Source organism: Scleropages formosus, chromosome 9 (genome assembly GCF_900964775.1).
Source record: "Scleropages formosus chromosome 9, fSclFor1.1, whole genome shotgun sequence".
Lineage (NCBI taxonomy): Eukaryota > Metazoa > Chordata > Actinopteri > Osteoglossiformes > Osteoglossidae > Scleropages > Scleropages formosus.
In genome coordinates, this window is record NC_041814.1 from 23,667,613 (window position 1) to 23,694,581 (window position 26,969).

Consider the following 26,969-nt stretch of genomic DNA (forward strand, 5'->3'; position numbering starts at 1 on the left):
ATGCATTATACCAAGGAGCATACGAAGCAGAACAATTTCTACAAATGTGTGATAGACGAGGAGGAAACAGCCCTGGCTTCCGCTAATGTTTTCGAAGTAAGTGCAAGACGCCATCTTTTTGTGTTTGTTATGTTCGCAAATATGCATTTTTTTGGATGTGGAGGTGGTGAAGGGGGCGGAATGAGAAACTTTCATAAACATTTACCTTAAAAAAACAAAAAACAACTACAAGAAACTGCTTTACATAACAGGAAAGCAACCACAGTCTTTGAAAGGACAAGGTTCAGCATTGGATTTTTTGGAACTTTACATTTTCCACTTCAGTCTTTTGTTTTTCTAAAATGGTCAAGATTTCAGTTCCGTTAAGTTTCCAGCTGTAGTACCCTTGAGAAAGGTACTTTATCCGAATTACTCTAATAATGTTTAATAATTTCTTAACGTTTAATAATTAATTAATTAAATATGTTATTACTTATTAATTTAACTGATACTTGTCTCCCAGGCAGCTTATACAGCTAGGTTTACAAAGTGAGCTGCTTACAGTTTTTACCCCTTCGTACAGGTGGGTAAATTATACTGTATCGGCTCACACTTAGTACAGCAGAAGCAGGAATTTGAACCCCTGACTGCAAGGTGATGGCTCTAACTAAAATTCTGCCATCTTATATATCCAAATATCCCTATATAATTAAAGGTGTCAAGAGAACAACACAATTATAATAATAATGTTACATGTGCAGCAAACAGAAAATAACCTGAATTCACATTCTTTGGTCATTTTTGATTCTACCTTTAGATCCCTTAGTATTGTACAGTACTCTATTTTATCATTAAGATATCCTGCAATTCTTTTCCCCATCGTGTCACCAGGAAGCTCTCCATGGCAATGCAGCTCTGCTGGAAAGCCTCTCGAGGATACAGCCAGAGTCCCTGAGCTCTCGAGATGGGGCCGGAGCTGGTCTCCTGCACCACGCCGCATTGGGGGGAAATGCCCATGTCATACAGTTTATCGTCAATGTACTGGGCCTTGGAGGTGAAATTGTTGGACAAAAATTAGCAGTTTCACAAATTGTACCGCAAGGTTGTTGTATTGGTATCTTTGGCCTGATTGATCATTAAAGACTGATATATTTAACAACCTACAATACACCGTATACTGTCCTCTGCAGGATACATGTATCACTTGGTGAAGTACGAAAGCATGTCAGTGTCATTCACAGAGAGGTTAAAACTCCCTTTATACTATCCTGATGCATAGATATACAGTGCAGTATATGGGGAATCAGCATGTAAAAACAACACTCTTGTTGTTAAAAAATGTTCTGACCGTCACTGTTCATGACCTTATCGACTCTTTGTGCTCAGTGATTCGGTGAAGAGTAATATGCAAATAAGCGGCTCTTATGACGGAGAAACACAACCTGTGTGTACATGACGAGCTTTCACACAGATAAGGGTTTATCGCAGGTTGCTTCGTGGCATTATTGTTTGTTTGTTTACTTACCCTCCAGGAAATCCATGCATAATGACTGAGAGTGATTGAGAAGGCAATGAGGATAATTTAGAGCGAGTTGATGCAACACCATGCAGAGCTGTAATTCTTATTGCCGGATGCATAATTAAATACTTGGCACTGCTCTCTTTTCTCTCTCTAAGACACAGATACATAATACTGTATGACAAACTGGGGAGTACTTGTGGCCGCAGCAAAATCCAACCAATCTTAACCATATCTCACTGAGGCTTCAGGGGTACTGCTTTCAGTTTATGACAGGTGGATTTCATAACCCCTTTCCAGAACTGAATGCCCAAGATGATCAAGGGAACACAGCTCTTCACTGGGCTGTGAAGAAGAACCAGAAAGAGAGCTGTGCCAAGCTCCTTGAGCTGGGAGCTAACCCCAACATCCTGAACAACGCAGTCATGTCCCCCTTGCACCTGGCCGTCTCTCTGCATCACAACTCCATGGTTGACGTGAGTTATCAGAGCCGAGCGCTGACTCACTCTGACATATTAACATAACATTTGTAATCTGCACGCAGCAAACGAAGAGACACTCGGACACCCACATGTTAAACAGAATGTTCGACAGACTTGTTTTGGAAATGGAAGGAATGATAAAGTCTCCGCACGCAGACGTGATTGAATGAAAATGCCGGATGTTTTGGCGCAGCTGCTGCTGTCTCACAGCTGCACAGACGTGAACTTGGAGGGCGACCTGGGAAACACCCCAATAATACTGGCCTGCTCTGTGGACAACTGTGAGGCTATCAGTATGCTAGTGAGTACATTCATCTTAGCATGGCAGTCGCACAGGGGAAGGGAGACAATGCATGTTGACCTGTTTCTTTTACTTGGCAGAAAACAGGTTTGCTGTTCTTTGAGGTGTGGTTGAACTGTAGTGCTGCTGTTAATGGTTTTGTTATACATAGTCAATATTTGGGATTCTTTCGAGCACTAAACCTAGCATATGAAAAGTAGCACAAAGTGATTTCAAATATGTATCCAAGTCTCTCCTTCGGTTGATGTAATGCACTCTTTGTATTGTCCTCTGAGATGTACGTCACTTTGGAGAAACGTGTCTGCTAAATGAATAAATGGAAATGTAAGTAAATCTTTAAAAAAAGACTAACCAGGATTGAAATATACTTGTAAAGCCATGAAAAATCAACAAAGGACAAAGGATCCTATTTTTTTATTCATTTTAGTTCAGGTTTGGTGCCAGGTTGTGTCACCAGAACAAGCTAGGACACTTCGCCACCCACGCCGCAGCATTTGCCGGGGCCAGGAGGGCCATGGAGATGGTACTGAAAATAGGTATGTGGGCTCCACTTGTTGAGAAAGCAGAACAAATATTTACTTTTCCATGATGTTTATCCCTGTGACATACAAAGCCTTGCTGAAACTGTGCATGCAAACTGTATGTAAACTATTGCAGCTTTTTTCAATATCTATCCTTTTATCAATACATTTTTTTACTCAGATGAAAATACTTAATCTTTTTAGAAGTCATACAATGATGAAGTGAATTTGCAGTATGGAATTCACATGAAATAGCTGATAAACAGTATACATGTAACTATTTTTTTCTCACAATACAATCCAAAATTTTAATTTTGTCAGGAAATAATTGACATACTGACAGTACATTGTGTTCAGTTTTTGCTTAGCTTTACATGTGAGTTTCTAAACAAAGCTAGTTTGATATTGCCTTGTTGCATCTCATGAAGGAGAGGAGATTGGCTACTCTGTGGAAGTGCAACTCAACTATCTGGACAAGTCAAATAGCAGTCCTCTTCATCTGGCTGTTCATGGAGGAAACCTTGACGTGATAAAATTCTGTATTTCCAAAGGAGCCAAAATTGACCTGCAGCAGGTAAACCATCATTTAACTTTATTATAGCAATTTATGTACTTATACCTAAGCTATGTACAGTTTTATTTAGTTAAATTGTTACAGTGTGGTTTTCACTGTATCCCAGTTCTTCGTGGCCACATAAATATAGTGCCTGGAGAATGTTCTTTCCTCCACTCCTCTTGTTAGACTGGAGAGAGGTGCGTCATTGTAATTCTAAATGATACAGTGCATTACCATTTTTATTTCTGTATTTTTTTGAAAATATAAATGTCACTGTGACACACTGGGGCCTGTCTGGTTCAGGAAATTACCAGGCATGGGGTAGTAATGGCTGGAATTCCGTTTGTTTTTGTCAACAATTTCCATATTGACAAAATAAAACAAAATGCTGGTCAAAAAGACTGAAAAAAGAACTAGAAAAACAAAACAAATTATAAAGCAAAACTAATGCAGGACAGTCTAGTATATGAGTCTTAAGAATCTCAAAGCACACTGTAAAGTTGACAGAAGGCGGAAGGCGGAGTCCAAACTTTCATGTCATGTTATGAGTGAGTTCGCGTTGTAACAACTTCCCGCTTTTGTTGGAGGCTGAAGAAATTTTAACTCCAGCTTGCTGCTGAGAGAAGATTAACGTAACATAAAAGCAACGGTCCGCACAAGTGTGTGAACGACAATTAGTGATACGTTGCAGCATTCATACTTCGTCATTACTAATAACATTGAATAAAGTGCAATTCATCATTTCTTGTTTTTACTGATGAACCAGAATGTAATACGTTCTGTAACATTAAATGCACTTCTCGCAAATTACATTATTACAGAAATTTACAACAAAAGCAGACTGAAGTTGATATTGTGTAAATAATTAAATAGGATTTTACAAAGTTGTTTTATACGAGTACATTAACTAAACTTACTGATTACGTTGTAGATTTTGTAAAAATAAAAAGTCTAAGGTGGACTTTTATCTCACATTTGTTTTTCTTTGGCAATTTCCATGATGGACTTTAGATGTAGGATGTGAATTCTGTCCACATTTTCGGACTCTAGCCACTGAAATGCAATATCCATGGCTGCTAGAGCCTCGGTCACTTTAGGTGGTAGAGAAGCTGGAGTGAATCTTCATCACTACTATTAAAAACTCAGCTGGGACTTGAGATCTGTGTTGTACTAATCGCTATATTACATAACTTTACCTTTGGGCTTTAAGAATTGTGTATGGGAACCACCCAGATCTGAAACACATGGAAAGGAATTGACTGAAAAAAATCTGGGGTCCAAGCTCTGACTCTGTTACATGCAACCCCATGTTATATCGAGCCGCATTATATCAGGTCTACAGTGTACATATCTCACAAAATCTCTATCAACACCTCTAAAGTCTAAAACTCAGCTTATCAATAATTCTTTCCCAAAGGTCAAACTCCTCAGTTCCAAAATCCAGTCTTTTACGAGAAATCCTTAAATGATCAGTTGGTTGGTGCTCATTTCGCCCAAAAAAGGCATGGCAATATATATTGTATTCACTTTCAAAGTAATGAAAGTGTTAGCATTAAATTAGGGCATTTATGATCCAGTGAATGCAAAGAGCAGAATCGGAAACTCAGTTTAACAGCTCGTGAATTCAGTAAAAGGCTATAAGATTTGTAGCGCTATTTTCATGCTTGCTAGTAAATCTTAGTCATCCTCGGTGCCCAGGGAGCCAGTATACTATATTTTGTTAATTGGTTGCCCCCGGTAAAATACATTTGTACAAAAACATGGTTGTCTTAAAGTAAGTATGAATTTACAATTTACATGGATTTTACATGGCTTCTTATTGTACTGCACGCTTCAGGTGAAACTGCACTGACCACAAGGAAATACTTCCAGCAACTGCTGTCAGCTGGGAATATTTGTATGAGGAGTAGTGCTAGGAGATAGCTAAATTGAGACAAATCACACCCACTTATGTGCTGGAAGCAGTTGGAATAGCGACTAAGCGACTGTTCGATGTACAACATGAAGACTGGGCTTTCCAGCCGGGTTGCGTTATTATAGCGGTGATGCTCGTGTGGAGTCTGACAGGTTTCACACAATGTCTTTTCTGTGTCTTTCTCTTATTTCCCGTGGTTTCCGCATGTCGTATCTTGTTCAACAGTGCGACAAATCGACGGCCCTCCACTTCGCCTGCACCCAGGGAGCGATCGAGGAGGTCAAGCTGATGCTCGCTGCCTACAGCAGGGTGGAAGATATCATCAATATCACCGACGGTGCTAACCAGACACCCCTGCACAGGTCTGCTTCACGTCACCGCAGTTACATTTATAGTGCTAACACTGTCTCGGAGTGCAGCTGAGCACAACTAATGTTTTTTCATACACCAGCCATTAGTCACCTCATGGCTACCTCTGTGCCGTAAAACAGAATTATGAAGCGGAAACCAAATCATTTCTTTTTTACCAGCATTTACCTTTGCTTTGTATTTGTTGAGAGATCATTAGGGAAAATACTTTTCACATCACTTACATTTTGTCACCTAAAAGCCTTTTTAATGGGAAATCCATTAATGTATTTTTTTGATAAAGTAGCTTTTAATATACAAGTGTGTTGTCATAAATCAAAGATATCATATTTTATCTTCAGAAGCAAAGGCATCATAAAAGTCATTAGTCCTACAAAACCAACATGATACTATAAAAATTATTGGAAAACACAGACACACATACATAGATAATGCAGGTTTGTTTTTATAACCGTGTCTTCTGTGTGTATGTGATATGGTTTGAATTAAATTATGGGTGGCTTAAGGGCATTACCTTGACAGAGCAATTTATTATTACAACACGGTTATGTAATTTAAGACAATTACAGCTTTAAGTCACTACACAAAAAAAAACATACATGTAGGAAAGCAATTCAAAAATGTTGAGACTGAATAAAAGACTGAATGCTATACAACGAACATGTTATACTGAACCAGTACAATTTTCCATCTGGATGACAAAATACAGTAGTGAGAAATTTGTGAATTCTGTGGAATTTGCTGGATTTCCACATGAATGGCTTCTAAAATATTATCTGATCCTCATCTAAGTCTCAGGAGAGACATTAGACAATTAGATTTATTTAACAAACCAACACACAGCATTTTATGTGTATATATTTACTGGACAAGTGGTTTAAACAACCGATGTCATTGATGGAAAAAGTATGTGAACCATTATAGGATAATGAAATTTTTAAAAGCGTAAATGCAGTCAGGTTTTCAAGTCAATGACTCAGGAGTTTCACTGAGTTCAGGTGTGGGTTTGACCTACTTTACTTTTTAAAAAAAAGAACTTACAATTTTGATTACCTACTTTCCTGGACAGATTTTTTTGGAAGTCCACCATAGCCTCATTAAAAGAGATTTCAGACAATCTTAGAAAAAGAGTTGTTGAATCTAATAAGGCAGGAAAGGGTTGCAAGGGGATTTCTAAAGACTTGTGCTTCCATCAGTGTACAGTCAGGCATAGAGTTTACAAATGGAAGAAATGCAGTACCGTTGCTACTCTCCATAGAAGTTGGCGTCCTACAAGGATCAGTGCAAGGGCACAGCATTCAATCCTCAGACAAGTAGCAAAGAACCCTACAGCGACAACATCTTTTTAAAGTTTTATTTTGGAATTTTAATTTAAACAACAACAGCAACAAGAAATGTAAACCCCTCTACTCACCCCAAACCCATAGACCCCAGGCAGAACCTTAGGGGAGAGAAAAATAAGACACAAAACAGGGGTGAGGTACAGTTGAAAATAACGAAATAATTGGTAAAATATAGTTCTGAAACAAGTGTACATTAGGAAATATAAATAAATGGGACCGTGTGTGGAAATCATTAATTATATAATGTACAAGATCAGTGCAAAACAGAATGAGGCTTCAATGAAGTTCAACCAAGTCCAAGGCTCCACATTTATACCAGAAGTAGATCTAAGGCATCAAAATATTAGATAAATGAATTCCAGTTAGTGTAAAAAAAGATGTACAGATCTTTGCAAAGTGAACTTTTTTACAATCTGAGAAGGAACAAGATGTCTCTGAGCCAGAGGGAGAAAGAAGGGGATTGGGAGATTTCCATGTTAACAATATCAAATCAAAATAGAAAAATCTCCTAGCTAATAGTGAAGCAACAACAAGAATGTATGGACTGAGAACACAGCTGACCCTTGAACAACACAAGTTTGAATTGCATTGGTCCAGTTACTCGCGGATTTTTTTCAGTAAGCATATTAGAAATTTTTTTGGAGACTTGCAACAATTTGAAATAACTCGTACACGAACCGCATAAATATCGAAAAATTAAGAAAAAGTTAGGTATGTCATGAATGCATAAAATCTAGGTACTATTCTATTTTATCATTCACTACCATAAAATATACACGTAATATGTATAACATCTACAGTGTTTTGTATCATTTAAGACAATATTGATGCAGGTACTGACAGACAGACAGACAGACAGACGTTTCATCTGGTAAACAGACGACATAAACTTACAGTATCAATAAATACAGTACAGTACTGTAAATGTATTTTCTCTTATGATTTTCTTTTCTCTAGCTTACTTTATTGTAAGAAAACAGTATATAATACATATAACATACAAAATATGTGTTAATCGACTGTTTATGTTATCAGTAAGGCTTCCGGTCAACAGTAGGCTACTGGTAGTTAGGTTTTTGGGGAGTCAAAAGTTTTACGTGGATTTTCGACTGCGTGGGGTGTCAGTGCCGCTAAACCCAGCATTGTTCAAGGGTTAATTGTATAGTCTGTGAATATAGGCTGTTTGGGTGTCGGTAGAGAAAGGTTTTCAAGACCAAAGATTAATACCACTGGGCTTGGCTGCAAATCAGAACGGATAAGTTTTGACAGCACCCCTAAGACAGAAGTGCAGAAACTCCTAAGTTGATGGCCAGACCAAAACATGTATAAGATCAGATAGAGAATGAATCCAACAGTCACAGCTGCTGTCAGCATCCAGATAAATATCAGATAGTTTAGGCTTGTAGAGACAAACTCTGTGAAGGTCCTTAAATTGGATCAGTCCCAGCAGAGCACACAACATTGATATATTAACCTTGTTGATGGCATCATCCCACCATTCATGAGTAAATCCAGTGCCAAGCTCTATCTCTCATTTATTTTTAATCTTAAATATTGCGTTGTCAGCCCAGTACAATAAAATGTGGTTGTAAGTAGACAATTTTAATCCTCTCTGGTTTGGTGCAGATTTCAGCAGTGCATCCTGTGGTGGCTTAGAAGATAGTTCAGGAAGAGGTGAAAAACGATGGCCTGAAAAGTCCTTAATTTAAAAAAAAAAAATTGAGGTCAGTCTGTAAGATGCTGATCTTGGCAAACACACACAAACCACTAAAATTTTATTTTAAAAAATCCAGAATCTTCATCAAAAAACTTCTCAAAAGAGAATATTTTCCAGCTCTCCCAAGACAGAGGGACGAATTAAGTAATGACATTAATAAAGACATACATTTAAAACTTCTAAATTTATCTAAAAGTAAGCCCAAATTCTAAGGGTAGTAAAATGGGATGTGACGAGTATCACGTAAATGGTACAGCAAAGGAGGAATAGACCAGAGCAGGAGGAGGTGATGAACAACATGACAGGGCTTGTAAAATGCACCAGCCAGTTTCAGTGGCAGGGATTCACAGAATTAGTTTCTGTAAATTAGTTGCCAAATAGTAATAAAGGAGCTGAGGTCATTGAAGTATCTTTCGATTAACTCTTGGTGGTTTACCATCCCATATAAAAGTTAAGGTCAGCTGGTCTAGGGCTTGAAAAGATAATTTTGGAAGGAACAAAGCCATGCATTCAAAACCTTGGCAAGTACTGATTTTTTTACAGATTGTATTCTTCTCAAAAGAGATTTTAGCAAACTGCTCTGTCTCTGAACAAGATGACTGCTAAGGATATGCAGGCATGTCTTACACTTGATGTTTGTGTTCATGAGTCTACCATGAAAAAACAATGAATGGTTTTCATTAGAGGTACCATTGAGGAAACAACAAAAAAACCATGTTGCTCATCTAAACTTTACTAAAGACCACCTGAATGTTCCACAGCAGTACTGGAATAACGGTTCAACAGTAAACAATGTTTGCATGGGAAAACAAAAAAAAAAAAAAACATTACATACTCATACCAAAACCTCATTTCAAATGTATGTAAGTATGGTGGAGGGATGATAATGATGTGGGTCTGTCTTGTTACCTTAGATACAGCTTGCAATCACTGAGGGACCAATTAATTCCAAGTCATATCAGGAAATTTTAGAGCACAATGTCAGGGCCTCTGCCTATGATCCAGCACTCAAAAGAAGTTGGGTCATGCAACATAAAAATTATTGGAAACACAGAAGGAAATCAAAACGGAGTGGCTCAAACAGATGAGATTTCATATTTTAGAACATCTAACCGAAAATCCAGACAAACTGAAATGATATGGAGTGATCGGAAACAGCCGTTCTCAAAGGACATCCCAAAAATATATGTGAAGTGAAATAGTTTTGTGTAAAGGAAGGACCAAAACACCTCTTAACTGCTGTTCAGGTTTGAACAACAGGTACAATAGGTGTTTGACGGACATTAAAGGCAATAAAGGAAGTCGCACTAGTTATTAAAAACAAAAGTTCAAATGCCTTTTCCATCAAAGACTTTGATTTTAAGCCATTTCTTCAAAAAGATATGGCAATGTAAAATGTTGTATCTATTGTTTGTTAAATAAGACATTATTAAGACTTAGATGAAGATCACATCACATTTTAGGAGTTATGAATGCGGGACTGTATTGATGTATATATGCTGAATGAAACAACATATTCTGTTCTCATTACAACTGTGATTACATACATGACAATATTTTGTATTTTTTTCCTTCAGGGCAATGATATTTGATCACGTTCAGCTGGCTGAATTACTTATTTCAAAGGTAATCATGTATGGTTTGTAATATATCACAAAATCAATAACTACTGCATAATATGATGCTGGGACAAATTAATTTAATTTTTAGATTTCTCCCTTTCAAAAAAAGGAGAACTAAGAAGTATCAGAAAAGCTTAATCAGACATTGACATTATTATAAATTTAACCTGGCAAACATTGTAATCTACAGTAGCGAATCATGGCAATGAAATTTGACCACAGAATTGAATTACATGTAATCCACTTGGCTCAGAATACCATAGAAATCAATACCACGCAGTGCATAAAAAAGCCACATGGAGATATGATCAGGATCCAGAATACCCTCCAGTGCCTGGATACTGCAGTGAGAGAAATACAAGTAGAACCTTGAGCTTTTCTTTATAGTCAGGGCTTCAGCTGCAAGCAGCTGGAGAGCATCTGTGAAAATCTGCAGGGGTGGACTCCAGAGTAAAGAATTACGTACAGGAGTCAGGACAGCCATAATAGTGCAAATCAAGGGCTGGAGTGTCTATTCAGAATGACTTTCGGTTCTTATAGAGTGGTGTGTGCTTACTGCGGTAATCCTTCATAAATACCTCGCTCAACACACAACAACAGTAGTGAGGAGTGCAGCTGGAACGAGCTGCCTTCAGGTTATAAGTCTTCACTGCAATATCGGCGGACGTACTTGGAATTTAAAACAGGAAACCACAAGGCAGTTATAAGACTGTCCAAATTGTAGAAATCTAAATTATCCCTGTGACCAGCCAAAGAAAGGAGATGAACAAGGAAATTTGAACAGCAAAACCAAAATCAATACTGAGAGCAGAGAATATGTAGTTAGAATTTCGACAAGAGAATCTCTTGAGAATTAGTTAAAACTGAGTGCTGAGTGTATATACTTGTGAGTAAAAACACCGCCAACAACTACAGCTAAAAGTAATGCTGAAGTGACTATAGTACTTCTCATAACTTGCACTTTTTCATTTTATGTGCGCTGCAAAGTTATACTTATTATATATATAGCACAAATTCAGATCCAAGCGCACTTCAGAGCAAAAATCCAAGACAATAACAATTTTAAAAAACTGCAACTCTAAAAGAGCAGTTTCCTTGTACTTACAAAATAATATTAAGATTATTCCATTACACCCAATCCCATGCTAAGAAGTGTCTCCACTTTTTAATTACAATGTCAGGAAAAAAAACACAGAAGACGTGGTCAAACTGGAGTAAAATAAGAAATAAAGGGCTTGGGTGATCGAACCCCCCCTGTTGTAGGTATGATTTTGGAACGGCTTTTTTTGCTTATTTGTTTTTGTTTGTTTGTTTCTTCATTTGTTTCTTTCGTTCATTCATTCAATTACTTGCAATAGTGGATTATGAGTGATAGCATAAACAGTCTGAATGGAAAGAAATCAGATGATAACACTGCTATTAAGGATTTTGAAGCAATGAAAGGAGTGCACATTTTAAACTTACCGAAAGACATTTTCTTTGCCAACCGGATGAGTTTTGGCAGGTAAGCCTTCATCAGCATACCTGTACGTTACAAAATGAATGCCACATATACATGTCTAAAGTCATTAAAATGGGAAATGACATCAGACACAGTAGACTATAGTGTGCGAGTGACAGAGAGAGTGTGTTCCACTGATGTGTGGATGAGTGACCCAGTGTAAGTAGTGTATCTAGCAGTGTAAGTCACCACGGTGAATAAGGTATGTGGGCTCATTACACTACACAGAGTTCATTGGAAGTCACTTTGGAGAAAAAAGCATCTGCTAAATAAATAAATGTAAATGTAAATGTAAATATATAACACTGCTACTGGAATTATAAAAATGAAACTCAAATACATCACGCTTAATAAAGAACCAGTAACAGACAAATACAGACACAGAACAAATGGACCATTCTAAATAAAAGGATTACTTGAAAGAATTGTAAAAGCAAAAAATAGTTAAAATATAAAAGCCTTAAAAATACGCTGAAGTAGGTTTCCTGCAGAAATGCATCCATCCGGAAAAATAAACATCCTTCTCTAAAGTAGAAATGGGCTCACCTCTCAATGCGGAAAATCCTTAATTATAGTGTTACCACCTGATTTCTTAGCATTCAGATTGTTTATTCTCTCACTCATATTGCACCACTGCAAATAAAGAGTGAATGCAAAGAACACATAGCACATGTTCCTAATTTTAAAGCTAAAAACCCCCATAAGAAGTATTCAGCAAAAATATTCTTACTTCATTCGACAAAAAAATGAGCAAGTGTTCTGCTATGATTTGAGTCGCACGGCTCTGTTTCCATGTCACAATTTACATTAAAGAAATAAGTATCTAAAGATAGATATGTGTGTAAATATGTATTCTGAAGTGCTATTGTGCTATTGTGCTATTGGAACTGAAAATGTAACTCGTTAATAATTAAGTGAATGCATTAACATGTTAAAGTAATTAGAATGTGACCATCTTTTTGTAACTCAAGCAGCCAGAGCAACAATCGTTTGCATGTTTGTGTATGTTTGCAGGGTGCGGACATCAACTGCATTGACTGTAAAGGTCACACCCCTCTGCTATTAGCCACAAGCTGCGGAGCGTGGAGATCAGTCACACTCTTGCTGTTGAATGGTGAGTAGAAACACGGGTGGCTGTCAATCCATCCTCACTCTGGGGCTCAAGACACCAATAGGCACGGTTTGTCGTGACGAATGCATATGTTTTACACTTTCTTATTAAAACCTTTAGGTCAAATTCTGTTGGTTTTTTTTTTCCTCTGTGTGAATGTTTCAGGAGCAAGTCTGGAGATAAAAGACAAGCTGGGCCGTAACTTCCTGCATCTAGCTATTTTACAACCGAAGGGTCTTAAAAATCTTCCAGAAGACATACTGCAGGTGATCATTTTGCTGTGAACTACTGCTATATTAATGGCTTCAGTTAGTGCCTAAACTACATGGAGGAAATTAGAATGGAGTCACAAGCTTTTAGCCATATAGTGTATAACATCTGTGGACTATATGTTTTTCTATATCATTGACAATGTCTTGCACTAGGTCAGTAGTTTGAGCTTTTTTTTGCTTTCCTTCTTCACCACATAGTTCTCGTACAACTTTGAGGTACGCTATTGGTTGCTATCTTGCTGAAGAATCAAGGAATGACCAACTAACTGTAATCTTGATGGAAGAGCATGTCTATGAAGTACGCTATGATTGCCACACTAGTTGAGATTACATGTTCTTGTTAAAAATCACCAGTCTGTGACCAGAAAATCATCCCCACACCATGACACTGCCTCCTCCAGGCTGAACAGTGGGAACCACACAGGCACAACTCATCCTCTCAGTCTTACAATACCTGGTGATTAGACCCATATATGTCAAATTTTGACTCATCAGTCCAAAAGACTGACTTTCACTTCTCAAACATTGTTTTTTTTGTGTAGTTTCTAACAGTTCTACTCAAACTTTTGACTTGTGTTTTAAGTACAATTACAATGTTTCTCAACCTTATGGGGCTAAGTAATTTACGTCTACCTGGAAACAGAAGCTTTGGCCTAACATGTGGCATGGACATGGACATGTTTTGATGTAGAGCCAAGTGTTTTGTGTCCATGTTGCTCTCTCAGCTGGAGGGCGTGCGGGAGCTCATGAGCGATGAGGATGTCGAAGGCTGCACACCTCTGCACTACGCCTGTCGTCTAGGCGTGGCCGACTCCGTCAAGAACATGCTGGGCCTGCAGGCTTCAGTCTGCCGCAAATCCAAAGATAAGAAGTCAGCCCTCCACTTCGCAGCACAGTGAGTGGTCCCCCGAATGAACCCTTCTGGGGGTTATCAGCTTCTTTTCACATCAGACAACGCTGCTCTGTAGCATATAACTTAGCATTGAATGTTGGGGAAAAATATAAGTAGGGAAGGCAATAAGAGATCATGTGAACTGGCATGTATATAACATGAGTTCTTGGGGTTTGAACTGGCTTTTAACTTCTGCTGCTGTGGACTGCCTGGATCGCTTCCACAAAATGAGTAGATCACATCTGTAGCCCTCCATAAAAAGCCCTGACAGGTCTATTAAAGGCAAATTTTAAAAAAAATGTGCTTCTTCTGATGTTCCTCTTGGTCAATGTCATACTTCAATAAAGCAAGTAGTGTAGTGAGTAGAGCTGCTGCCTTCGGATACAAAAGCCACAGGTTTAAGTCTCACCTCCTGTTATGGTACGTTGTATCATGGCACATATCTTTAACTAACAGAGTGGAGATTTCCCAGATATTAAATCATTGCAGGTGGCTTACCACCATAAGCTGCTCTGGAGAAAAAGATCAGCAAAATGGATTAATGTAACATGAGTAAAGGGAATCTGATCCAAGGTACACCCTACCTTATATCCTATGGTTCTGGGGTAGGTTCTCAAGTACCATGGCTATCAAGCTCTTATTGAAGATAGATGTTGTGTTTCTGGTAAACGTGTTTGCCATTTATGATGATATCATTTTGTGTCTAGATATGGACGGCTCAACACCTGCCAAAGGCTCCTGGAGACTATGGTGGACTCCAAACTCCTGAACGAGGGAGATGAGAAAGGACTGACACCCCTGCATCTTGCATCCCGTGGAGGACACACCAAAGTGGTGGAGCTGCTTCTCAGAAGGGGGGCCTTGTTTCACAGGTCTCACACACACACACACACACACATACACACACACACACACACACACACCAGTCCACCAGGAGTCAATTACCACACTTAAGTTATGCAGAAATCACTGCATGGCACTGAGTTAACACCATATCTATAATTTGTCAAAGAGTGCCACTTTTACACAAAACAGTACTGAAAGTCTAAATTTTTTCTTATTCTAAATGCTGGATTTGAAAATAATAAATGTTAATATATGCCAATGAACTCAGAAACAGCCTTTCACAACATTCCCATTTCTATTTAATCATTTAGCAGATGCTTTTCTCCAAATGCAGACATGCAATTGAGAAGTTGATTACTCCAGTACCATTTTTGGCAGAGAATTTTTTATTTTAAATGATAATGGGAAATACATCGAATTAAAAGAGCACACGAGTGTTCAGGATAGAGGTGAGCCCCTGTTCTGAGAGCCTTCTGGAAGTTTGAGAGGAATACAGCAGTTCTGAGTGAGCGAAATCTCTCCGCATTCAGCATTCATCACTGTGGATTGCAGGTACTTTTAGGATGGAGTTTTGCCAGCAGCAAAGAAATCTGGGAAATGGCTGATAGACTGTTGCTATGTGTGGAGGTATTTGCCTGAGATGAAGGTGTTCCCTGTTCAGTGTAATCTTAAAATAACTGCACAAAAAGCAGAAAGTGTGAACGATGTGTTTTTCTGGCTCTAGGGGCATATCAGTTAATAAAGCTAATGCATATTTTTTTTTTTTATTTATTTCGCAAGAACGAAGCAGAATTATTTTGGAGACCCAGTTACCACTCTGTTACATTTCAAGATGCTACTGCAGTACTCAAGCAGGACCTTTTTCCATTATTCTATATCTGCAGGCATAATAATGCAAACATTAGAGCCTATTGATGTACATTTCTGAGATTTTAATTCTTAAAATAACACAGAACAAGTTTGAACATGAAGTGCATCGCATCTGTGAAGTCTTTTGATTTTGACAAAGAAGCAAATTCATGCGAAATTGTTCTTCAAAATTTTTATCTCAGATTATTTCACGATTATCGTAGATTCTATTCTATCTGGTGTAAAATATTTACTGTAAATTCTTGTGGGCACTGAATTTAAGATCACAATGTGATTATGTAAGCAAAACAATATGAATTTTAATTTTGTTAGTAACAAACTTGTTTTAGTGCATATTATGGTTGTAGGGGCCATTACAGACATTAATATTAAGGCCTGTTTATGTGCAGTAGGTTCACAGCACACAGACTCATTCTCTCCAGGAGGTGTGCGTATGGTGGGGTTGATCTTTCTCATGACCTGTGTTCTGCAGCGATTATAAGGGCTGGTCTTGCTTACACCATGCCGCTGCTGAAGGATTCACGCAGACCATGAACATCCTTCTTGGAGCCAGCCTCAAACTGCTGGACAAAACTGACGAAGACGGGGTGGGTGCCAGTCCCTGTTATTTGCGTATACTGGTGAAAACTGTTGGGCCGAAAATGTTTTCATAGTTGGAGCAAGTTTCTCAAAGGTAAATAGTGGATGGTGTGAATTTGATCGTATGGCAGCGGAAGTGCCGGATTCTGACTCAAACAGGCATAAGTTAAAATGAGCTAGTTATGGAATGAGGGCTTATTTAATTATACAGTTTCTATTATATAAAAAGAACATTTGCAAAACTGCTGTTATTTTTGCAATTTGAATAAACATTTCCATTAAAAGAAATGACATAGAAAAGTTAAATTGATTATGTAAATAACACTTGAGATGCTGTTAAGTATACTTCTCCAGTTTGCTTTGCATAATCATTTGGTATTCCTTATTTGGTTTGATTATTGATGTCTAATGCTTCTGTATTAACACACACACACACACACACACACACACACACACACACACACACACACACACACACCATCTGAAACTGCTAGTCCTATGCGGGGTCGTGGGGAGCCGGAGCCTAACCCGGTAACAGGGCGCAAGGCTGGAGGGGGAGGGGACACACCCAGGACGAGACGCCAGTCCGCTACAAGGCACCCCAAGCGGGACTCGAACCCCAGACCCACAAGAGAGCAGGACCTGGTCAAACCCCCTGCGCCACCACAGCTCCCCCCTTTTGTATTATCATACATAGTAAAATGAACAGTTTTCATATGGCTTGTATGGTTCATGAATTTTCTGAATTAACTCACTTTCAAGGTAAATTTACTACCCTTAGTTTATTTTGCATTCGTTATTTTACTTTGTATCACGTTGAGTATAATGATTGTCCTTGTTACACGGGTCGTAAAAAAAAAGAACACAGCTCTGCACGTGGCTGCAAAGGAGGGCCACGTGTCTGCTGTGATGCTCCTCATGAACAGAGGAGCCGAAATCCTACTCAACAAGAGCGACGCCTCCTTCGTCCATGAGGCCGTGCATCACGGGAGGAAGGAAGTGGTCATGGCCATCATTGACACCGACAGGTGGGCATTTTCATGCTGCCAGCACGAAATCTACTTCCACTCATTACTCATATGGAGGAAAAAAAAAATAACAGAGAGGGAAAGCTCTTACTCTGTAAATCATTTTGGTATTACTGAACCAGTCAAAAGTTTGAGTACACCACTTGAACACATATTTCTCAGGTTGCCCATCAATATGCAGATTTTAAAATGGTGCTATAAATACAGTATGAATAAATGCAATGATAAATTGTACTAGCGCAAACGGAGACCTCTGAAAAAATTGTCTGCAATGTGAAATGTGCAGAGACTGCCTACTCATGGATGGTATGAAATATTGCTGATTTGTAACAAAGTGGAGTCTCTGGTTTCAGATGTACGGAGGCACTGCAGACGTTCAAGTACGGCTCAAGTCAGCGCTGTGTTGTTTTGGATATGATAGAACTTCTTCCAGAATCTTTCAAGGTTTTTGTTCTTTTGCTGTTCACAGCTATATTAAATTGCATTATGTATCGAAGGAATTTAAGGACTTCTAACAAAAATTGTGTTCTGTTTTCACCAGTACCTTTTGGACAAATGCGTTACGGAGTCTGATGATGATGTCAACAGTCCTGAATACCACGTAAACTACATTTTACAATTTACTTGATCATTTCTCACTCTGTCCTCTGTCACAATGTACTATTCTTGCACAAAGTGCACTATCAGGATTTGTCTAAATGAGGTCTCCTCCCAACCCCCAAATTCAACAGCTTGAGTACAACTTCCAGTGGCTGCAAGCGCCAATTAAGCTGAAAAAGGAGTCAAAAGCAGACAAAATGCTCCAAGTTCAACCTCTTGTGGCACTAAATGTGAGTACGTTTATCTCAAGTAATTTAAATTTAGAGTCACTGAAGAAACACTAGTCTAATTGTGTAAACAAAATAAACATCTCCCTGTAAAATGGACGGAAACAGCAAAAAAAGAACAAATAATGTGTGGCTCCATTAACATTAGGTTATTCAAATATTCAGTATGCTTGTTTTTCAAATACCGTTTATAAAGTTGAGATGTAACAATGATTAATATGCCTGTGTAATTGTACTAAATAACTAATTTGTTTTGGTGATCTCTTCATGCTCTCATTATGATGCACTGGTCACTTTTATGTTCTTAAGGCGATGGTGCACAGTAATCAAATAGACCTTTTGACCCACCCTGTTTGCAAGAAGTACTTGGAAATGAAATGGTGAGTATATGTAAATCTATAAAAGCATAACCTGTTATATTCTGTGCAAATATGTTATAGTGCTTATAACATTGTAACGACAGACTAGAGAACTTGCAGGTTTTCAGTTTACCTAAGTGGCAAAAACACTCAATTCCACTAATTGTTACTGTAACTGAACTCATTTAACTCTTTAAATTAACTTAGATGTGTGGATGTTAGCAGTTTAGGAAGCTGGAAATCCTGGTCAGACTTGGTACAGTGGTACTGAAGCTTTGTTTCATGGCTCAGAACTCTAAAGTTTTACCTACTGTTCCTTTATCCCATCTGTAGGTGGTTGTGGGAAAGCATCTTCATGAAAACCAAACTGTAACATGTCACATTGGTCTCAGTCCTTCAAAGGCCCTTGTAGATGAAACATGCCAAACACTTTAGACAAGACTCTACAGTGTGATGCCTTTTTGTTAGACAAAGAGTCCTTCTCCACCATGTGCTATGGATCAAATGAACTGAAGGCAATGAAGTTCTCTCTTTTACCTTCTCTGTGCATCTGTGTGACATTCCCACTTCTTCTCCACCTCCAGGAATGCCTATGGAAGCAAAGCCCACATCCTGAACTTGGCCATTTACTCACTTGGCCTGCTGCCTCTCTCCCACGTCATTGTGAGCATGAGGCCTACCTATAACTTCACAAGTGACGGCATGTCCATCAGCATGGTTTCCCAGTCCCTGGACAAGGTGCAGTTCAGCTGTCAACATAAGGATGTGCTCTTCTCTTTATAACAGACTCCTATGGAGTTTCACAGTACATGTTTTGCTTGGGTTCATTTTTAGTAGCACACAATGCCAACATTCATTGGGTTCAGCTCATAACAATTATTTCTCATGCCCTAGGCTTCCAGGACAGACCAGCGCTAGAACAAACAGTCATTGATAAATGAATGAATGAAGTTCTAGGTGGTTGATTCCTGCTCTTTGTACTATATACGAAAAATGCAAGAACAACAGAGAAATAAATATACTATGCCTACTTTTACAGTGCAAACTTTTGACACTGTCTTCGCTAGCAATGTACATTCCATATTTTTTCATGTATGATCTTTCACCCTTACAGCAACCCCATTTGCTCACAAGCTGCATGTTCCTGGTTTTGGCCATGAATTTGTATGCAGTTGGCAAGGAGCTGGTGCAGTTAGTGCAGCAGGTAATGTTCATGCCACCGCTTTCTTTGCTGCACAATGAACAATCCTTTTACCTTGCATTAGAAAGGGCAGTCCACTGCAGAACTGTGGTGTTAGTCAACAGGTAATCAGATATGATCCTATCTATCTATCTATCTATCTATCTATCTATCTATCATCGTTGTTGTTGTTGTTGCTGCTGTTGTTGTTGTCAATAATAATAATAATAATAATAATAATAATAAAAATAATGTTTATTTACCCAAAAGATAGTTGGGCCAATAGTGTATAGGGTGTTTAGCATTTTATCTCTCCTGCTATAGAAATTTTAAGAGAGGACAAAGATTTGGTCCAACTACAGCAAACACAGTTGAATAAAGTGTGCTGAATATCACAAACTGTTTAACAGCTTCTATTCTTGCCATAATTTATTATTAATTCAGTTTTTAGCTGACACAGCAGCTTTGCCGACCAGCCTTCACATATCTGATAATAATAGTAACTGCACCGCACATACTGCCAGTCTCATGAGAAAAATAATTTTAAAATAATGATATTGTTACTCTATATGTCACTTAAAAATGCCTTCAATATTTAAATTTGTTAAGAGGGAATCCAAACAAATATGCAAATAGTCAAAATGCATATCCACATAAATATCTGCACTTAAGAAAACTGAACCAAAAGTAGATTCTTTAACTCACTGCCCACCCATCTTCTGCAGTTTAGTATGTTTTATTTTCATTTTTATAGTGTTAATAATGTCAGTCATATTATTTTCTGTCTGTGACATGTGAGCTTTGAAAGAACATACCACGGTAACTGGACTGCCTTTGCCACAGCGCTCGAGTTATTTCAGGGATTCCTCCAACATCCTGGACTGGGGTGCAGCCATCTCCTCGCTGATCTTTGTCACCTCCTTGCTGATGAATGCCCAGGGTACATGGCACTGGCAAGCTGGAGCGTGGGCCGTCCTGCTCTCCTGGGTCAACTTCCTCCTGTACCTGCAGAGGTAAAGCATGCCTTGGGGTCGGGGAAATGAACAAATGAACGTCATATACTTACGTAGCAAGGAGAACACGAGAGAAGCCTGTCGCCTCTTGTTCGCTGAACACAAACGCTGTTAAGATCTTCTTCACCCCAGGTTCGAGCATTTTGGGATTTACGTTGTCATGTTTGGAGAAATCTTGCGCACACTCATCAGCATCATCATGCTCTTCTTCTTCCTGATGCTCGCCTTCGCTCTGGCTTTCTACACGCTCATGCTCGGCCAGGTACGGAACCACACTCCGCTCATATCAGGAAATACACGCTTCTTCACTCCTGGATTCTTTCTAACCCCTGCAGTGTATTTTTCTACATTGTCACACTCCTCAGATCAGTTACTTGCATTTTTCATTACTAGCTCATCTTCAAGATTAAAATCTAACTGATTTAAAATGCACTAAAAACCACATTAACTTTTTCTCTGCCAGTGATCTACAACACTGTGTCCGAGCGGTAGGCGGCCTCTTGGTCACTCCATGGACAAATGTCCTTCTTACTTGGTTGCTTACATTGCCTAGACAGTTTGACTGAACAGGGTAAAGCCTGGGTTGTGCCATATCTTTCCATTTTTCTGTACAGCATATCAATGAGCTGCAGGGAAGACTCAGTGTTTTGCAAATCTTTATATCCGCTAAATATTGCACAGTAACAATTTCGTTTTAAAGCTCCATAGACAGTCTGCAGGCTTTGTGTCACTACTAACTGATGTGATCTGCAGTTTGACTTGCGAGAATATTTATTCTCAATTCAGCCACTTGACAAAGGTGGATTCCAATAAGCACAAGAGGGCCAAATTTGCATTGTAATCTATATTCTATTGTGAAAGCAGAATACAGTTCCCAGTTTATAACGGGCTTTGTAATACAGTAAGATTTTTATAACAGGGGTTGATTACTTAAAATCAATTAAATGATTTTATTTTTTAAATAGTTCTCAAAAAACATTTTAATACTTTGCATCATTTACGAATATATGAGGAGAAAAATAATCCCTTTAAAAAAAAAAATCATTTCGCTTTGCCAAACTGGAAAACGAGAAACAGTCAGTGAGGAGCAAAACTTTCCAAAGGCAATTTAGCGCTCCATAATTTGAGGTGCTTTGTACAGGACAGTAATAAATGTCCCAGTAAAATTAAATTTTCTGTGAATTTTCACTCTTTTCCTAACAGTGCTTTGTTACATATCATCATGCATTTCTATGACTTTACAGCCAAGCTGTTGGAAGCAGCGGGATATTTTTATAAATGATTTAAAGTGGCTTCTGATATTAAAAGACATTTTTATGGGAAGTGTAAGGGTAGCTTAAACCTACTCAATTACATATTTTGGTACAACCAATGGATATAAAAATAGTCTGAGATATTGATGAAGGAAAACCATACAAGTAGAATTAAGGGCCCCAGTGAGAGTAAATCTTCTCTTTAGAGAGCCTTTGAATCTGATGCACAACCAGGCTGTGGGCGTTCTTTGATGGGTTCATCTGAACACTGGATGAACACCACTGAACTGATTCATGAGCAGTGATTGAAATGTCCTATAGTACTCTATGCATCATTGTCACGTTGTGCATTTTTGCATTTTTTAGCGGCACTTTGAGAGACTGGACCTCTCCGTGGTTCAAACTTTTGTCATGATGGCTGGAGAGCTAAACTACCAGGACAACTTCCTTGAGCCTTGTTTGAACGGCAGCCTTCCCTTCCCTTATGTGACATATTCCATCTTGGTCTGGTTTGTTCTGCTCATGCCTATTCTGCTCATGAACCTGCTGGTAAATGTCTGCTGCAACATCTTATACTTAGATGGCAGTTACCACCAGTTATGTGGAACATTATAAATTCCTTGTGTTGCATTTCCTTGTCTTGGCTCTAGATTGGTTTAGCAGTTGGTGACATTGCTGAGGTGCAGAAGAACGCTGCTTTGAAGCGAATCGCAATGCAGGTTTGTGAAGTGGTTGTTGATGATGGATAGATGGATGGATGGATGGATGGATGGATGGATGGATGGATGGAAGGATGGATGGTCAGAGGCATTCATCTGCATAAAATATGTGTGTAAACATGGAAGAAGATAAAAATGCACATTACTGTCTTGTATAGATTGAACTTCACACCAGTTTGGAGGAGAAGTTGCCCTACTGGTTCATGAAGCGTGTGGACAAAGAGAGAATCACTGTGTACCCGAACAAAATCTGTGGCTCCAAGGTTTGTAGATCAGGTTTCTTCTAGTTCATTAGGGTTCTCAAATCAAGCAACTTATGCTCCGCCTTTCAGTAAATCCCCAAGGTCATGCTGCAGCTGTGGCAATGTCAGGAATGCAAGAAACCTTATACCTGTGATTATCTTAAGTGCCTTCACATACACTTTATTTACACCATTTTTTAGCGGGAAAAGCTGTTATTTTCAAGGGGAGACCCTTGTGCTCTTGAGCATTGTGTTGTACAGCTTGATGCCTTCAGGGTCCATCTCAAGTCCGGTTTGCATGCACCATTAGGCTTTGAAGCTCCTGGAAACTTCAAAATAGCCAATCACATAGCAGAAATGAGCATCATTACTCATTTAAGCCTTAAATCTAAAAATGAAACAGAAGCTGAACGTGGGTGGTACGCAGCTGGTAGCTTGCTTGTTAAAACCGCTGCCTTTGGATTCAAAGGTTACGGGCTTGAATCCCACTTCTAGCTGTAGTACCCTTGAGTAAAGTACTTACCCTGAAATTGCTCCACTAAAATTACCCAAGTGTACAAACGTGTAAATAATCATTAATTGCTTTGGAGAAACGCATCAGCTAAATGAATGCGTAAATGTAATGAATATGACTGTCACAAACAAGCTGCTGAGGCTGAGAGATGATGTCTGGATCCGCCTAGGAAATAAAGCACAGGCTTGTGTTTCCATTTTGACCGTGTGCTTAATGTTTTCAGTGTGTTTAGTGAATCAGCACAGGGTCTTCACAGGGCCGCAAACTGTGACCCTCGCAGGCCGCATTCCTGCAGGTGTTAGAGAATACATTTTAATTTCAGCCAGCTTCATACCTGAAATACAAACAGTCCAGATAAGAATTTCAGCACAGCAATTGGAAGCTGAGGCTACGAGTAAAAACCTCCACAGCCCATGACTCTCAAGGACCAGAACTGTGCATGCCTCGTATACAGAAATTACTGAGCAATCACTGCAATCAATCAACTGTAATGCAGTCACAATTTTTAACTTGGTTAGCTGTGATACGGGCAGTCGTTTGCATAGTAGTTTCAGTTGCTGCCTTTGGGTGCCATGGTTGATGGTTTGAATCTCCGCTTCTGCTATAATAGCTGTGAATTAAATTTTTACCCTAAAATTGCTTCACTTCAGTTACCCTGCCTTAATAATGGGCAAGTCCTTGTAAGTAGTATAAAATTGTAAGTCCTTTGGGGGGGGTGTCAGAAAAATGAACTAGAACTGTGCCCATACAGGTTCTGCTTGCTAAATAATAGCATTTGTTCAAGCGTTTGAACAGACACTCATGCGTGACTTCATTCGAAACAGGCCAGTCTGTTTCGCATCCTGTTTCAGAGTGACACCAAAGAGGCTCACGCTCGTCTGTCCACCTCCAGCCAGCAGCTGACGCCCCTTGAGCATGAGGTGCAGAAACAGAAGTACAGGTGAGCACCTGGGCCACCACCACCGCTGTCTTCCGACTGCTTGCCGGTGCTTTCCGCAGCCTCCACCAGCCCGCTCGTATCGACCGATCCCATTTGGACCAAGTTTCTTACACTTGCTCCACAAGGGCTTGTTGTTTCTGTCCCTTTTCTATCTATTCCCCAAACATATCTGATCTATTATTGCTCCTCACATTTCCTTAAGGTCAGAGAAATGCATTATTTGTTAGATATGGGGCACAAAAGAGCTGCAGTCAGGCGTATTTTGCCATTTGGCCGAGTAAAATATCCAATAAAACGTTAACATGAAATATTAAAATATCCAATTGATTGTACTTACTGAATAATGAATGAGTACACACACACACTGTCTAAAGCCGCTTATCCTGAGCGGAGTCAGAGCAAGCCGGAGCCTAACCCGGCAACACAGGGCACAGGGGACACACCCAGGAGGGGACGCCAGTCCGCTGCAGGGCACCCCAAGCAGGACTCGAACCCCAGACCCACCAGAGAGTGGGACCTGGCCAAACACATTGCGTCACCACTCCCTCAGTAAATAAATGAGGAATCATACCAAAAGCTTGAGTTCTTAGTGTTATTATTTTTGTGTTTAAATGATGCTTTTTCAAGATGACTTCCAGTCTCAGTGTTAGAAGAGAAGAATTAACAGTCAAGTACGTCTGATGAGAAGAGAGACATGATTTCTGTAGAAAAAGCTTCATATTCCTACTGTAAGCCCCAGCAGTGTGAAAGCTCAGAAAGTGCAGTGAATCGCCACCACTAGCTGGTTCCAGCAGAACGGCGTCCTGACCGCCGGAGTTGAGATCATGCTTCCAGTGCCACCTTTCTGCTACATATTACCTTTGGTGTATCTCTAGATCCGGTGCATCTCGGTGTCTCTAGAAACCTCCCAGGCTTCCACCCATACACATGAAATTGGTTTCATTATCACAAACTGTAAAAAGATGAAGATGAAAAATATGAGAACTGGTCAAGTAGAAAGACAGGGTTTCTTCAACATTCCTTGGTCAGTGTTTGAGCACCGTCTAGTGTTAACAGTTCAAAATGCACGTACTCTTGAAATACACCCTACTGTTACAACACAGCTACTGTTAAAATACACCCTGCTGTTCAAAAAAAAAATCTTACGTTAAAATACAACAACTTTTAAAATACACTCTATTATTATAAAAACATTTACTGTCAAAAAAAAAAACACCTATGGTTCCCTTCATACAATGTTTTCTTTCTCATGTGAAACTTGTACTCAATGTCAGAAAAAAATTTAATTACCCTTTTTTTTAAGAACTACCACAACTATATACATTTACATGTGTTTCTTTAGCAAACACTCTTCTCCAAAGCGACTTCCAATGAACTCCATGTAGTGTTATCAGATCACACACCTTATTCACTAAGGGGACTTACACTCCTAGATACACTATGTCACGCCCCCGGAAACAAGCGGAGAGGTAACACCTGCGGCCAATTGATGACACCGGGGATAAAAGGAGCTCCGAAGCCAAGCCACGATGCGGACTCTTGCAACCGCCCTAGTGGTCTTGCAGCTTCAGCGGTCTCCTCGTGCTCTTCGCATCCTGCCTGGTTACCTAGCTCTTGGTTCTTGACCCTAGCCTGTTTTCACCGACTATCGAGTTTGCCTTGCCCGCATTGTGACGTTCGCGCCCCAAAGACCTTCGCCTGTCCCTGACCCACGAGTTTTGCCTTGTCCCATAAACCCAGTCATGAAATAAAACCCTCACTTGGGTCCAACGCTCACCTGCCTCCAGTCCGTCTGTCCCGGCGATGACACGCTACTTACACTGGGTCACTCATCCACACATCAGCGGAACACACTCTCTGTCACTCACACACTATATATGCAGAAGGCTAACACTAAAAAAAATAATGAAAACAAGGTGTGGTCACTTGGATCACTGTAACTCTGGATAATAAATTAGACCAACAGTGTGGTCCACTGGTGAGCTGCACTTTTTATAGTGCCCTTTAAAAGGCATACAGCGGAGGCCCACATAATTTACTGTACAGAACAACAGCTAGCAAAGGCACATTAAAACTGATTAATCTGAAATGCAGTTTTCCCCACCTTATGAAGGTAATGCATTCCTGAATAACCCTTCGAGTACAAATCTCCGATCTTTGAATATTCTAACAACAGTTGCGTCTGTTCTTTTAAAAGCCATAACGTTTACTGTCGCACGCCGTTCACGTGTAAAGCAGAGGCCGGAGAGTGACTTCTGCTCTTCTCCCGCCGTGTACACAAGGCTCACGTGCGCTCTGTCCGCCAGGCTCAAAGAAATCTCCAGCGTTCTAGAGAAGCAGCACAACCTGCTGAAGCTGATCATCCGGAAGATGGAGATCACCTCCGAGGCTGACGACTGCGACGGCCCTCAGATCTTCCAGACTCTTCCAGAGAAGCAGCTCCTGGCCAAGAAGAGCAGGTGGATCCCGCTGGTGAAGGCCACGACCCAGAAGCAGTGA

The 26,969-nt window shown here is 39.5% G+C and overlaps 1 protein-coding gene across 1 annotated transcript; it reads left to right on the forward strand.

The window, feature by feature from the left end:
* trpa1b (transient receptor potential cation channel, subfamily A, member 1b) lies at nucleotides 1-26,969 on the forward strand. Its single transcript, XM_029255039.1, has 27 exons — nucleotides 1-96; nucleotides 871-1,041; nucleotides 1,765-1,974; nucleotides 2,174-2,281; nucleotides 2,709-2,817; nucleotides 3,231-3,376; nucleotides 5,499-5,635; nucleotides 10,280-10,328; nucleotides 12,840-12,939; nucleotides 13,102-13,202; nucleotides 13,934-14,103; nucleotides 14,808-14,972; nucleotides 16,289-16,403; nucleotides 17,257-17,423; nucleotides 17,777-17,867; nucleotides 17,965-18,024; nucleotides 18,155-18,253; nucleotides 18,560-18,630; nucleotides 19,194-19,347; nucleotides 19,724-19,813; nucleotides 20,633-20,802; nucleotides 20,935-21,064; nucleotides 22,422-22,604; nucleotides 22,706-22,774; nucleotides 22,933-23,037; nucleotides 24,355-24,470; nucleotides 26,777-26,969. Exons 1-27 carry the CDS (start codon nucleotides 1-3, stop codon nucleotides 26,967-26,969), a joined length of 3,375 nt encoding a protein of 1,124 aa, XP_029110872.1.